Raw genomic sequence first — 16321 nt, 5'->3', positions numbered from 1 at the left:
TGTTATAGGAAACATCTAGAAATGGTAATTGTGACTAACTAGCAACACCCTCAAAATGTACCTTAGCAGTGCACTTCCTGGTATGTTAGTGTGCCTAGGCACTCCTCTACCTATGGCCTTCTAGCTGTATATGTACAATATAGGATCTGTGGCTAGGTCCACATCTATGTGGTTCTGTGTGCCACATTTGTGCGGGCACAGCAGCCCATTCATTCGAATGGGCTGCTTTACTTGCGTTTCCTGTAGGAAAAAAGGTACGTGCACCTTTTTCAAAGCACGGCCACATGGAAACCACATGGTACTTTGGCACCATGCATTTCCGTGTGCGTGAAATCACACCATGTTTCCAGTGTGCAGGGGTGTCATAAAGAGTTAATGGCATCCCACGCATTTTCTTTAAGCAGCACTTTTTGTATGTGGCTACATGCAAGTACGGGATCGAGTGTGATTTTCATGTACTCCCTCACAGATGTGAACCTACCAAGATGACTGCCTACACACAGAAAGACAATGCAGAACAAGGCATTGTAGGTCAGAGATGATGAAAGGATCAGCTGCAGTGAGACATCAGGCAATACTGTTGATTATTCTTTTCCCCTGTGCCTGACATTATTTAGGCACAGCTTCTAGAGTTCAGTTCATCTTTATCTCCAAATTATAATATTTACTTGGCCTGGATTTCAGTGAACTAACCTAAATAAAAAAAGATCAGTTTGGCTACTTTATTACAGCAATTTATGTTTACACCTTGCACCCCTTTATTCAAGAAGACCACAGCAGAGGACCTCTTCAAATAACCAAAATCTTACAGGTGAGCAATTTAAAAAAAAACGTATATTTGGCCTTTAGGGTTAAAGTCTCATATTCCTTTAATCTAAAAAAGGATTACAGTCAATTCCACACAACATAGTTTAAAAATAAGTTTTTTGTTCACTTTTGCCTGAAGTTCTTCACATTGTTAAATCAATACACATAAGACAGTTTCCTTAAGTCAAAACTTCCTTCTTATTCACAGAAAGAGTCCACATAAGACACTTAAACTGTACTGTTGGATGCTGGTAATGGAGCAAAACAGTGGATTTTTCCCCTAAAAACAAAAAAAGACAAGAATCCCCCCAGTTGTCTCTAATGCCAGTTTTGGGTGGGTTTGTGCTAAGTTCACCACTGCTTCATAACCATTTGTACAAAAAGATCTAAGACAGGAACACCCTCTACGAATGGAAAGCAGCGAAGTCAATATTTAATGTCATCAGTCCTATGTGAGTCTATGACTGCCACATGTATGTTTTTGAAGTGTCAATTTGAACAATGGTTGGGAAAGATTTATCCTCTTGTGGTGGCACCAGAGCGGGTTGCTCAAGGCTGCTTTCCTTTTCTCTCTCTACTTCTCCTTCCCAAAGACTGATAAGTGGAGGGTAAAATTCATTGAGAGGGATAAATGAAGCTCTCTGCATGTACTTTTTTAAAGAGTGTCCACAGCTTTTATGGCGCAGGTGATGTCCGGCATACACAATGACAGCTGCCATGCACAAACCAGCAATGAGAGAGCCAAGAGCTGCTGAGAGGGCAATACTTACTGGCCTACCCATGGCTGCCATGGAAAATGAAGCATCCTTAGTAGTCACATTGAGGCAAGACTGTTGACTAGGACGGGAAATAGAAGAAACAGTAAGGCACACCTCGTACTTGGTGGCTGGTTGCAGATGAGTGAGATTATACTCCTGGATTTCAAGAGGAACCTTGGCTGTGTAACTGATGTGTGGGTTGTGTATCCTCATTGTTGCTGAGGTCCACTGGACAGGCACTAGAACACTTGGAGCATTCACAGGGCCACCCAACATTTTCCATTCCACTACAACAAAACTTGAATGAACTTTCTTGGTAATGATGGAGAGGGAAGTGACTTCTTGTTCCTGAGTTCCATTGATGAAGAGAATCACACTTTTGCTGTCTGTTCCATCTGAGTTCCACATTTGGCACATATATGACCCAGAGTCCTCCTCTGTGGCATCCAGTATTTCCAAAGAACCTTCTCCCTGAATACGTACTCTGCCATTTCCTCCTGATATTCTTTCTCCATGTGGAGTTATCCAGTAGATTTCAGGTTTTGGATGACCACTTGCCTGGCAAGTTAGAGTTACTAGCTGGTGCTTGGAAAGATGGAGCCGAGAAGGAAAAGAGTGTGTATCTATTAACGGTGGACATCTATTCAGCCATGCTTGGCCTTGTATTTCCTGAAAAAGGTGTCCACTCACCAAGGGAGGGCTTGTACAAAGTGTTGCTTGGGCTTCAATCAGCCTCAACGAGGAAAGTCCTTTCCAATTGTTTTGACAGTCACAGCGGAGAGGATTACTGTACAAACTGATTTCAGTTAATCCTGGTAGCATTTGAAATACTTTAAGTGGTATTAATGCTAGTCGATTATTGCTGAGAAGTAGTGTTTTCAAGGCGCCAACGTTAGAGAAAAACGCACTAGGATCTAGATAGGTCAATCTGGGGTTGTTGCAGATTTCTAGTTTAATTAGCCCAGGCAGATCCTGAAAGGCCTCACTCTCAATACGTTCAAGCTCCTCCATTGAATTAAGGCTTAGTTCTTCAAGATTTTGCATGTCTCTGAAATCTCCTGCTTGAACTCTGCTTATAGGATTTTTGTTGAGGTCCAGAAATTTTAGCAATTTGAGAGGTTTTAGTGCTGCCTTGGGAACAGAAGCTAGCCGGTTGTCAAAAAAAGAGAGACTTTCTAGATAGTCCAGTCCATAAAATGCATTTGCTGGAACATGGTCAAGTTCCATCCCTGCTAACACGAGACTATGCAATTTCCCGAGAGGCTGAAAATTAAAGTTCTGAAGAGTGCTCACAGGATTTTCTCCAATCATAAGTATCTCTAGATTCGGGAGATCTTCAAACCACCTTGAATCTATAACACGTAGTCGATTGGCATTTAGGTGAAGTCTCAGAAGCTTACCTAAGCCAGCAAAGGCACGGGGACCAATAAAGTTGATCTGATTGTGGTTAATATACAACTCTTCTAGGCTTTCCAGATCTTTTAGGCAATAGTCTGGAAGTTCTGTAAGCTGGTTCTCTTCCAGATAAAGAGTGATCAGATGAGACAGGTTTGAAATGCTTAGATCTCCAATGCTTTGGAAGTGGTTTTGCGATAAGTCCAGTTCTGTAAGATTGACTAGATCCTGAAGTTCCCAACCCATATGTGAGATCTTATTGCTTTGAAGTAGCAAAACCTGGGTGTCCATGGAGAGGTTCTCTGGGATATGAGTCAGCAGAAGGTCATTGCAGTCCACTGTCTTGGCTTCATGGTAAACTGACTGAGGTGTGAACCAAGGCCTTGTCTCACAAACACACTGAGGAGGACAGAATGCCAAACATGATGTGGAATATACATTGAAAATCATAAGAAGAATACAAAGTTCGGTCCAAGGCAGCAGTCTTTTCATTCTCACACATAAGAAACGAAGCATGTTCAATGTTTTCTAGAAAATCACAGTAATCCAGCTGAGAAACAACTGACCTGTAACAAGATCAAGAGACTGGAATTAGAATAGATAATGTAATAAAAAATGAAATTATAAGAATGGCAAGATTTTTCTGCACACTTGTTTAGCCAAAACTGGACCAAATAAAACTATACTGCCCATATTGACAAGACCCTGCCTTCCATTTTTACAGGGTAGTTTAGAAAAAACGTAATTTTATTTTATTCAGGTTTGGAGCAGAGAGACAGAGATGAGAGACCTCCTGAGGTCTTGTCAGCTGCCTGAACATGTGCCGATAATTTGCTCTTTCATCCAGCTTCTAAGTAACCATGACAGTATCAAACACAAAAGCTTGAAGTTGCCATGAATAGTCAAAGTGACAGGTTCCCTTTCATCATTGGGAGAATCCGATACAGCTTCTACCTTTCCTGTCTCACTCTGTCAAAACATTCTGTTTACTACGATTTATTATTTATGTTTTTGAATAAATGAAATGGATATTTTTCCTCATGTATGCAGAAAGGACAACATGCCATTTTTCATATTAATTTATTAGCTTTTAATTTTAATTTTCTATTTTGTCTTAGAAACAGAAAGGAAGATGTTGACTGGTTGCTAAATGGAACACACATACTTCTAATCATAGGTGATGCCTGTTATTACCACTGAAAAGGGTATTTTTCGTGTGTTTTATTTTTAAACCATTACTTTACTAAGCCTCCTGGTCCCATTCTCTATGATTCATTATCGTGTTTGCGTGTAATTCCTGCCACTGCACAATACATCCCTGGGTCTTCTTTGTTGCCTCCACCTTGTGACGCTTTCAGTCAGCCCCTTGCCTATTTCTTCTCCCTCCATATTTGCCAGTTCCCCTTGTTTTTCTCCCCATCTTAAGCCTTGTCTCCTACGCTCTTTTTAGCTCGCACTAAGATGTTACCATGGCAACACCCTGAGTGTTCTATCTAACCAACTACATGGAAATGAAGGCACAGAATTAACCCTGAGTAGCCCTTATCATTCAATATGCCATAGCTGTGGAGGTGTGGCAACTGGAAGAATAAAAGGGCAATGTACACAGATGTCTGAAATATGACAGGCGTCATATGTCAGTGCTATATACATAAACACATTTTATAGCTGTGTGTGTATTGTGGATCACGAGTAAGCTGTGTTGAGACTGGAATTATATTAAAGGTACACTCCAGTCAAACAAGGACATATCCCGTTTTCACTGACTGAGCAGATGCAGGCTGACTGCTAATTGTCTGTCATTGTCATCCGAGCTATATATCTTCTGCAGTTGGCTACCCTGCTATTTAAATTCCCAGTGCCATTGGAATCCTTACTCCTAAATGACCATGAACCTGCACCATGTTGTGTTCCTAGTTTTCGAGAAATACCCTCACCAGCATTCAGGGAATCATACGCTTCAGTCTTGCCAAGAAGCTATGTTAGGTGTTGAGAAGCTATATAAGTACACATTTTTAGTAGGGTTGAGAATGGTTGCTTTGTGAATGTCTTATTAGAGTTCCCTTTTGTTGAAAATGTCAACCCTCTTCCTGTCAGGGTGCACCCTGTATACCTGGATGCATGGCTGGATCTATGGGGTGCTGGGGAAGGCTATGTCCCCCCCAGATTTTAGTTGTACCCCCTAAACCCAACCCTAACCTACCACTATACTGCTATAACCCGCCACTATACCACCCTGTTTTGCTTTACCGCCCTAGTTTGACACTATACTGCCCTAGCCTGATACTATACTGTTATTGACTGACACTATACCGCTCTGCTGCCTGTGCCCAGGCTGTGTGCAGGGATGTGGAGAAGGAGCTGTGCCTGGGCTGTGTGCAGTGCAGGGATGGGAGAAGGAACTGTGCCTGGGCTGTGTGCAGTGCAGGGATGGGAGAAGCAGCTGTGCCCGGGCTGTGTGCAGTGCAGGGATGGGAGAAGGAGCTGTGCCCGGGCTGTGTGCAGTGCAGGGATGGGAGAAGGAGCTGTGCCCGGGTTGTGTGCAGTGCAGGGATGGAAGAAGGAGCTGTGCCCGGGCTGTGTGCAGTGCAGGGATGGGAGATGGAGCTGTGCCCGGGCTGTGTGTAGTGCAGGGAGGGGAGAAGGAGCTGTACCCGGGCTGTGTGCAGTGCAGGGCTGGGAGAAGGAGCTGTGCCCGGGCTGTGTGCAGTGCAGGGATGGGAGAAGGAGCTGTGCCCGGGCTGTGTGCAGTGCAGGGATGGGAGAAGGAGCTGTGCCCAGGCTGTGTCTAGTGCAGGGATGGGAGAAGGAGCTGTGCCCGGGCTGTGTCTAGTGCAGGGATGGGAGAAGGAGCTGTGCCCGGGCTGTGTGCAGTGCAGGGATGGGAGAAGGAGCTGTGCCCAGGCTGTGTCTAGTGCAGGGATGGGAGAAGGAGCTGTGCCCGGGCTGTGTCTAGTGCAGCGATGGGAGAAGGAGCTGTGCCCGGGCTGTGTCTAGTGCAGGGATGGGAGAAGGAGCTGTGCTCGGGCTGTGTCAAGTGCAGGGATGGGAGGAGGATCTGTACCCGGTCTGTGCGCAGTGCAGGGATGGGAGAAGGAGCTGTTTCCCTGTCCTCTGCCCAGCCAGCAGTGGCTCCTGTCTTCTGCCCTGCCAGCAGTGACCCCTGTCCTCAGCCCTGCTGATCTACCATCCTCTGCCCCCCTGATGTTTTTTTACTGCACCCCCACATAAGATAGGCTAGATCTGGCCCTACCTGGATGTGTCTCTTGGATAGGAAGCAAGTAAAAAAATCTCACTGGCAGATGCACAAAAATAAAACCCTGACAAAAGCTTTAACCCTTCTCCACTTTATCCAAAAAAGCAAACAACTTGGTCTATAGTGCCACCTGTCTTGGCAATGGCAATTAACGCTCTTCTGACTGACTCCACTTGGTGCCCGGAATTAGATTTAATAACATGATCATCCCAAATATTAGATGGCTTTAGGTCTCTGCAATGAGTTTCAGCACCAAGGACAGTTCCAGCTGCTGGATGTGTACAGAATACTGAACCAAAAATGGCCGATAGAAGAGTGGTGGCCTTTGTGACCCGAACTCTTGAAATAGGGGCTCCTGCATACACAGGACAGATTGTTTGTACAACAGTCACCTCAGCTCCTCCACACCACCTCCTGGCTACACATCTTGGAACACATGCTTATGACAGTTCTATATGCTTTTTCACAGTTGATGATTTTCTAATATTAATTTTCATTGTATAGTTAAAACCCAACTCTGGGAAAATGTAAATGTATCCCTTTCAGTGGGGCTGCTCCCATACTGCAGGGATTAATACCTTCTTTTGTCTAGAGAAGAGGAGAAACAGTTTGACTTTCGCTCTGGTGGTTAACCGTCCCTTAGCGCCATCACCCCCAATGCAGGGCTATGTACTGTGCTTTGTTGTTGATGATGTCAGGATCCTAGACCTCTGGACCTGGGGGAAAAGAAGCTGTAGGGACTAGCCTAGCTTGAGGGAGGAATAGAGGATTTTGTAAGTAAATCTTTTTTTGTTCCCCTAAACCAGTGGTCTCCAAACTGCGGCCCCCAGGCCAGATGCAGCGCTTTTCTTGACCTTATCTGGCCCTTGGGGCACTCCCACTAGTATGAGGCACTGTTACTCCCACTGATACCATTAATAAGGTGACATTCCTTTTACTGACACCAACAATGGGGTATAATTCCTCCCACTGACACCAATGCTGGTGCACTATTCCTCCCACTGACATCAATGATGGGGTATTATTTCTCCCACTGGTACCAGCAATGTGGCACCATTTCTCCCACTGAAACCAATAATGTGGCACTATTCCTCCCACTGATACCAACAATGTAGCACTATTTCTCTCACTGATACCAATAATGTGGCACTATTCCTCCCACTGACACCAATGATGGGGAACTATCCTTCATCTTACTGACCAGAGCAATGTGTTGTTTTTTTTACACCAAGCCTGAGACGTTATTTACTCCCTCTGATACTGGGTCATTTTCCACTCCCTCTGGCCACAGTTTGGCCCCCGTGAACTCTAAAGGACTGTAAACTGGCCCTTTGTTTAGAAAGTTTGGAAACCCCTGCCCTAGACGAAATTGAGCAATTAACCCTTGCAGTGCAGCCATGGCCCTACTGCAAGGGTTAATTTTTTTAGTTGCCCAGAGTTGGGCTTTAAAACACAAGTACAAGTAAGCTTAAGCTTGTGTTGACCACTAGTTTTGGAGGCTTCAATGGAAATATTTTCTAACAATAAACTATCGATAGGTTAACTTTGAGAGCTAAGCACTGAGCTGGTAGTTCTCTCACAGAGATAAGAGTAGAGAGAGTGTTGTACTAACCTAAGGCCACCTCACACTATCTCTTCCTGTAGCCCCAACACACCATGTAACCCTAATGCTTACTTTTCCTGTAACACCAACACCTATTGCACCTTTTTCATCAACACTGCCTCTATCTGATCTTAGCACTAACCCGCCCTGTAATATTCACACTAACCCTCTCTGTAACCCCAACACTAACTCTCCCTGCAACCCTAACTTTAACACTCCCTGTAACCCTAATTGACCCTAACACTAACCCTCCTATAATCCTAATAGTAATCTTCTCTGTAACCATAACATTACCACTCTCTGTAACCCCAACACTCCCTGAAACTCTAACTCTGACCTGAACACTAAGCCCCCTATAAAAAACACTCCCTGCAACCCTAATACTAAACCTAGTATTAACCCTCTCATAACCTTAATACTGATCTTTCCTGTAATCCTATCACTGACCCTTTTTTTTTACCCCCCTCCCCATCTCTGGGAACAGGGCTTTTTTCAGTAGAAATGTGGGGGAATGCAGTTCTGGCAGCTCCAGGACTGGATGTACCTAATGGCAAGGGGTGCTGTGGTGTGCTGGAGAATCTATTGATGCTGGCTGCTGAGGGTTCTATTGTTGCGGGAGAAGATCTATTTTTGTGAAGGGGTCTGTTGTTGTTGGGAAAATCTATTGTTGTTGGTGGGGGATAATTTGTTCCTGGGGATGGTCTTATGTTACTGGAAGATCAATTGTTGCTGGGAGCGATCTATTGTTGCTGGAGGGGTATTTTGTTGTGGGAGGTCCATTGTTGGTGGGAAAGTCTACTCTTGCTGGAGGGATCTATTTTCTTTGGCTGCAGGGGATCTGTTTTACTGCTTTTCTTGCTATCATTACCAAATTCCATAAAAATTACTTAGCACCACAAAATGATACCTGGGTAAGTATTCTATAAAAGGGGCAGTACTGGGAGGTGGGTAGGGAGTTGAAGCAAAGAACAGTGCTCGGATGTGGCTAGGGGGCAGAATCAAGAGGTGACTCAGAAGGGGGGAGTTCCTGCACCTATTCTCTGAGGAAAACTCCCTGCCCAATAACCTTCCCTGTTACCCTACAATTAACTTTAGCATAACCTTAACACTAAAAATCTCTGTAATCCTATCACTAAGAATACCTGTAACACTAAAACTGAGCTTCCCTGTAACCCTAACACTGACCCTTCCTTTAACACTAAGGCTAGGTTCACATATGTGCGGGTGATACCGCTGCGGATCCACATGAAAATCCGTGCAGCCGCACCACCCACACAGAGAAATGCAGACCCGCGGGTGGGTGTCATTATTTCTAATGGCACCCCGCCCGTACTGGAAAACGCAACCATACTGGGAACCGAGGTTCCTATGCGGGCTGCGTTTTCAGCAGAAGTGCAGGGACTTCTTTCCTGCATGTCCTGGGGCACAGGAGTCCATTCAAATGAATGGGCTCTCGTGCCCGCGCAAAACGCGGCCCACACGGCTGCATATATGTGACCCAGGGCTAAGGGTCCATTGACACCTAAGTGCTGTGGCTTTACTGCTGTGCACAGTAACATGCTTACCAGTGTGATGCCTTTCACTTTGAATGGTACCCCAATGCACTAATACATTCACTTACACTGCAGCTCCCTACAACACAGCGTAGCCTTTATACGTACCTCCCCTTAGCTCACCCACTGCTCTTTTCAACCACTGGGTGAGAAGAAAATACCTTATACTTCCATGTATGAGGGAGCATGTGACTCACTAGTGACAGCACTGGTGCTTGGTGATTGGCTGCCCAGGCACACAAAGCTGTAAGATTTTAGTTTGGAGCTTACACATGGCTTCCTTTTTTCCCAGTAGTCCACTCAGCCACTGGAAGTGAAAAGATCGGAAGTATGTGTAGCTGGTGGTAACCACTATCACAAATATTTGTTGATTTGCTGTGTATGCCCAAAGCATTTATTTATTTCAGGTGCTTATGTAGCACCATCAATTTACGCATCATTTTCAATATATATTGTACATTCACATCAGTCCCTAACCCTCAAGGAGCGTACAATCTAAGGTTCCTAACTCACATTCATACATAAACATACTAGGGCCAATTTAGACAGGATCCAATTAACCTACCAGCATGTCTTTGGAGTGTGGGAGGAAACCGGAGGAAACCCACGTAGGCATAGTGAGAACATGCAAACTCCAGGCAGGTGGTGCCATGGCTGGGATTCAAACCAGGCGGAAGTGCTAACCATTTAGACACTGTGCTGCCCGTGGGTTCATTGTAAGTCCTCTGCAGTTTGGATACCCACCTCTCCTGGGCTGGGAGGTCACCCTTCTGCAACAACAGATTTCAGTACCCGAACCCTAGCACCAGAATCTCTTGTTCGATGTCTCCACCTTGCATAAAGCTATAACAGAAAATTAAATACCTGAGAATGTACATTTATTCCTGAATAACCATGGAATTGCCATTTGGCAAATGCAGATGCCATTATTATCCAGAAATAATTGTGCGGTCCATCCTTAAATAAGTAATTTTTTGTTATGACTCTATATAGGGTGGAGAGGTAGACACCTTGGGAAAATGAAATTTCATTTCTGAATGAACTTCTGAATAGACTTAAATTTTCTATTTTTCAATTGCAACTCGTTGTCAAGCTACCTAGCCTGCAGGCACCCAGCTAGGATGTGATGATCAAAACTGTCATGTATTATAGTTAGTCTTCAGTCAGGAGCTGTCTGCCTTGCCCTAAAGCCACCAATTAGATTCCAGCCTGCACTGGGAAGCAGTATTGGAAAGGCAAATGTGAATGTGATTGGTGGCAAGAAGGTACTATAGATAGCTATTATTTTTATACATTACTACAGCCAATGTCATTGAACAAATTACTCTTTGGGGTCTTTCGTTTGGCAGTCTGCCTAATAAGCAGCAGAAACATTCTATTAGAAGAGGGTTTTCCTCATGTTATTGTACTGGATCCTTAATGACAAAATGCAGAACTGCATATTAATTAAAATAAGTTCTGTCCAAACAGGTCTGTTTCCAGTATGAATAGTAACAGGTAAATTTTAAAGGACCTGTCTAACCAAAAGAGAACTTTCAAATTAGAGGTGTTGTCTGGTGGTCTGAGTCAGCCCCTGGCTTTCTATGAGTTACATATACTTCAAAAGCGGGATCTCCCTGCCATAATTCCTATCTGTTTCTGTCTGCCTGGGAGTTTTTTGGTGTCCCCTCCCTCCTTTGTGTGCTCCAGCTCCTCCTGTCACATTCTCCATAATATAAAATCAATAAAATTCCAGCAGGGAGAGTGAGAGCCTCTTATGATGATGTGTAGACTTAAACATTCCAGTGCATTACCTAAATCCCTGAGAAATACATTAAAAAAACTCTTAGTGGTTTTACTCTAAGGCCTTGTTCACACTTTTCCACTGGGATGCGTTAAAATAATGCACATTAGCACCTGTTAATGCAGGTCGCGTGTATTAGTGTTTTACAAAGCAATTCATTGTGAACGGCATCCCAACACACTAAGGAAACACGGCTCCAACACGTGTTGCAGTGCACCTCAACGCAGGTAACTCACTACCATGGGCTATGGTGCGCTACGTTGACAAAAATAGTGCATGTCCATTTTTTATTCTAATGCGTTACCAACCCATCCATTTTAAACAAATGCATGTAATGCACAAGAATTGCACCATGTTGGATATTGTATGAACCCAGTCATAAGTCCCTGCCAACAACTTTATATCCATCGTAGACAGACTGACATTCATTCATAACATTTTTACATAAATACATGTAAAACATATTTAAAGTAACCCCTATGTGAAATACACAGGCTGCCACCCTGGTGTGTGTGTGTGGGGGGGGGGGGCTCTTCTGAAAATACTAGTTGCCTAGTTGTCATATTGAGCCTTTGATTTTAATACTCAGAGCCACTGACATGGAACAAATATGCAGTTCAGGAAAGCATTAGGAATATCAAAAGTCCATGTCTGCCTACTTGCTCTGGGTCAGGGGCGGACTGACCATTTGGAAACTCGGGCACTGCCCGAGGGCCCGGGGTCAGTAGGGGGCCCCATGAGATGGTACCTTTTTCATAGGCTTTTTTGAGTTTGGGCAAGGACACAGGGGCCCCATGATCCCCTACTGCCCGGGGCCCCATGAGTTGTCAGTCCGCCCCTGCTCTGGGTTATTGACTTAGAGTACAGGAGGAAAGGTCAGCATGACAGTAGGGCAACTCACGTTCTCATAAGAAGTCAGGAATTGGATGACCTCTGTTTGTATAGGTTCCACCCCTTTGTCACCAGCCATGTTATGTTATTGCTGATGATGGATATCCAGAAACCAGGATAGGCTTCTGGTAGGAGCATGCTGTCAGTTGTATAGGCAGAATGATTACTGCAAGGTCCACCAATCAGCAGCCTGCAGGGATAAAAGACATCTGTGCAATATGTAATCTGCAGAGAACCTTGTGATTCCTCTCCTTCTTTCACCCACAGGTGCTCAGAGGTGGCTATATGCTGAAAATAAAAATGTTAGCCTTTAATTCCTAGATTGTAAGCTCCAAGGAGCAGGGCCCTCCTATCCCTCTTGTATTGAACTGTATTGTTGCTGTATTGTCTCCCGTTATATTGTAAAGCGCTGAGCAAACTGTTGGCGCTATATAAATCCTGTATAATAATAATAATAAGCCTGCTGCAGTAACATCATCTTCGTTATAAGTAACTAACAAAATTCAAAGTATATTTAAAATGAGCATGTATAGTGATGTGAAGGTTTAAGACTACCAAAACAAAGGTGTTGTAAGAAGTGATTGTAGGACTTTGCGTTCTCGAGCTCCCACGTCACACCCACACTTTTGTTATACAATATAATTACATACTGAACAAAACACAAAATAGCTAATCTAACCATGTTCAGCCTAATAGTTTTAAAGGTTCAGTAAAACAAAAAGCAAAACACTAAGTACAGAAAACTACAACAACCAATAGGATGTCTTCTTTCACTGACCTAACGGCAGAAAATTGAATTCCAATTTGTTGCTTATGTGTTTCCACTCTTTGCACATCACCATTGTTCTTGCCATCTTAGCTCCTTTCCCTCCCACAAAACTATAGTTTTTCTTGCTGGCTTTGGAAAATATGAATATTTGCAAGAAAGTATTTTTAAGTTTAAAAATTGCTCACAATTACCTAAGAGAAGTATTTCACTTTACATTGTGTGATCCTGTAGCCCTTCAGCTGGAAAGAGGCAATAGTGCCATCAAGTCAAGTTGGGGATTGTAGTTCCAGCAAAACTAGGGGGCTTCACTTTGACCAAAATTGCACTAGAACAGGTGTAAAGTCTACCTGAACCACTGAGCTAAAAATTTAACTAAAACATCTTCTAATTGAAGAGAGGGTCCAGTACTGTCAAATATCATAGAATTAGAGGTGGAGGCAGAGGTTGTAAGGAGACGAAGGATATGACTCAAAATATGTGAAAAAGAAAGGGAAAGCAAGAAGTCAAATAAACTTCAATCTCATCAAGACAAAAGACAGGCAATGCAAAAGCAAGTCGAGTAGGTATCCCAAAGTAAAGAAGGAAAGACAACACAAAGACAAAAAACAACAACTGGGAGTTGAATACATAACAAAGTAACAATGTGTACGCAATCCAAAGGGTAAGACTACTAGGTAGACTAAAGTTAAGACAGACATTTCAAAGGGGAAGACTTCTAGGCATCCCAAAGGTAAGATATATAACCCAGAAAGGAAAACTACTAAGTAGCCCAAAGATAAGATAGACAACCTAAAGGGTAAGACTACTAGGTAGCCCAAAGGTATGATCGACAACTCAAAGGTAAAGACTACTTGGTAGCGTAGTTAAGATAGACATTTCAAAGGGGAAGACTACTAGGTAGCCCAAAGGTTAAATAGGCAACCCAAAGGGGAACACTATGAAGCAGCCCAAAGTAAAGGTAGGCAACTCAGTGGGGGATTATTCTAAGTGGTGCCAGAGAGGTAAGATGGGGAGACAAATATGAATATGGATAAAGGCAACCCAAAGAAAAGATGGAGGCACAAAGTGTAGAGGAATAGGCTACCATCTAAAAGATGGAACTCAGAAGACAAAGTAGGAAAGACACATAAGAAACTCAAAAAGGAGGTGATGAGGCAACCCAAAGGGAAGTCAAACAAAAGTCAAAGAAATAACTTACTATGTAGGGTCTTCTGGCTATACACAGCACCAAGAGTCTTGACTCTATTTGCGTTCCACAATTGACGTCCTGAACTTTATGCCGTTGGCTTTATGTTCGGCGTTCTCTCATTCTTTGTCTTCCACGCCCTTTTCTTCGGCAGCCCTCCCTGGTCGCTTGCGGCCTTCTGTCTGTCTCGTAACCCTGAAAATTCTCCTGTTCTCTAGAAATTGCCTGCCTTGCCTTTGTCTATCATGTTATCTCTTTCTCTCTCCTTCTATCTCTCTCTCCCTCGTGTTCCTCTCTGTGGTTGATTGTTTCTTGTCCTTATGCTGTATAAAAGCAGCTTTTTATCTGACAGCTGCTGAGGGCGACCAATAGGATTTGCCAAGCACCAGGGCAGCAGCCAATGATGAGAAGGGAAGGGAGGGCTGGAATGGGAGAATGGATAGTGTAAAGCTTCTGATATAGAAACTGACAACACACGGTGATATAATAAATATGGATAAGCTGTGTGTTGGTGTCAGACCAGGATCACATCACTGACCTGCCTGGAAACAGGGGGAGTCTCATCTTTAACCCTTTTCTGCCTGGCTCAGACTGCACTGGGAAACAGTGACATCATTGGCTGCCAGCTGCAGACAGAGGAAGGGTGCAAGCTGTAGAGCTACGTGATCAGGACACAGTCTGCTTCATACTGCAGATGAAAACAACAATGCCTATAAAGCCAGGATGTAAAGGGGCTACATACTGTGTGACCATTTAGCAGATATCTATAATGAATAGTGTGGGCAGCCATGCATATGCTGCAAATGTGCAAAATTGTGAAGCCATACAATATAGTGTACTTCATACGTCATACGCACACATGCATAATTCTATACAGCCTTTTTTATTTTTTGCGCTATAAGCAAAAAAAGACTGACAATTTATAGAAAAAAAAACAATATTTTTGGACTTTTTGCTATTAAACATGTCCAGTAAAAAAATTTAAAAAATCTAATTCCGTAATAAATTTAGAACAAAATGTATTCTGCTCCATGTCTTTGTTAAAAAAAAATCCCAATACGTGTAAATTAATTGGTTTACATGAAAGTTATAGCATTTACAAATGGCGGTATAGATAATGGTATTTTTAAATTTTTCTCTTTCTACTAGTAATGGTGGCAATAAGCGTCTTTTAGCGGGACTGCGGCGAACATTTTGACACGGGGGGAGGGGAAACTAATTTGGTGTCACTGACATCCCAGTGACACCAATACTGTGATCAGTGCTAAAAAAAAAAAAGCACTGACACTGTACTAATGACACTGGACAGGAAGGGGTTAATGTGAGGGGCGATCAAAGGGTTAAGTGTGTGCTGGAAGTGTTTTACTAGGGGGTGTGTTCTTCACTGTAAGCACACTGATCGGGATGGCTGTACTGTGCGCAGCCATCCCGAGCACTGTGCACGAGGTGACAGAGAAGAAGATTGTTTTGTTTACAAACAATCTTCCTCCCCGTCGGAAATGCTCGGTAATCACCAGGCGCTTGCGGGTAAGTACCGGCCGGGACCCAGTGATTGACATCGAATTGCGGCGCGGGTAGGGCATGCATGAGGAAATGCAGAGTGACATATATATACGTGATCCTGCGCACAGGTGCTGCCCTGTAGCAGTATATCTGCTATAGGGCGGTCCTAAAGCGGTTAAATTAAGCTTGCAGTTGAATTGTAATGAATTGTGTGTGTGCAACCATGCAGTATACAGTATATATGTACCGCAAGTGCAGTGTTAAGCCGCAACATACGTTTATAATGAGTACTGTGTGCAGCCATGCAATTTATATCTGTGCTTGGCTAAAACATTGTGAAATCATGCTTTTTAGATCTGTGCCCTATACTGTGTGCAGCCATGCAGTGGATAACTCAGTCCTGTAAATGCGGGGGTACAGCCATGCAATATGTGTAGTGTACCAGTTACTGTCTGTCCTGTCAATTCTGCGTGCAGCTATGCAATAAGTATATGGGGTACTTGCACCGTGCATACTGTGTACAGAAATACAGTTAAACTATAAATTGCATGTTAATCTCTACAAAGTTGATTTGTTTTACTTTTATTCTGTTTAATTTCAAATGCAATTTGTGTTGTGAAGCAGTTTCAGGCTATCGGTAGGGGGTGAGCTCTGCTCTATCATCAAACATCAGGAATGTGACCGTCTTGCCTTCATGTGACACAACCAATGAGCGGATGAATGTAAACAATAGTAAGGGTGGGATTTCCCAGCATGAAGGTTATAGAGACTGCTGACCCACGAAGTAAAACTGTCATGTTCCCATTTCTGGGTGCAA

The 16321-nt window shown here is 43.5% G+C and overlaps 1 protein-coding gene across 1 annotated transcript; it reads right to left on the bottom strand.

Moving 5' to 3' along the window:
• Positions 1-844: 844 nt before the first annotated feature.
• On the bottom strand, positions 845-14521 carry LOC149463586 (leucine-rich repeat neuronal protein 1-like). The gene is made up of 2 exons (XM_089675166.1): positions 14014-14521; positions 845-3526 (listed from the first exon to the last, which is right to left on the bottom strand). Exon 2 carries the CDS (start codon positions 3474-3476, stop codon positions 1266-1268), a length of 2211 nt encoding a protein of 736 aa, XP_089531292.1. The 5' UTR covers positions 3477-3526; positions 14014-14521; the 3' UTR covers positions 845-1265.
• Positions 14522-16321: the final 1800 nt, after the last annotated feature.

This window comes from Staurois parvus, unplaced genomic scaffold, assembly GCF_062004578.1.
Source record: "Staurois parvus isolate SC_StPar_1 unplaced genomic scaffold, SC_StPar_1.0 ptg000154l, whole genome shotgun sequence".
Classification (NCBI taxonomy): Eukaryota; Metazoa; Chordata; class Amphibia; order Anura; family Ranidae; genus Staurois; species Staurois parvus.
The sequence above is the reverse complement of the archived record's forward strand: the minus strand, read 5'-3'. Positions and strand labels throughout refer to the sequence as shown.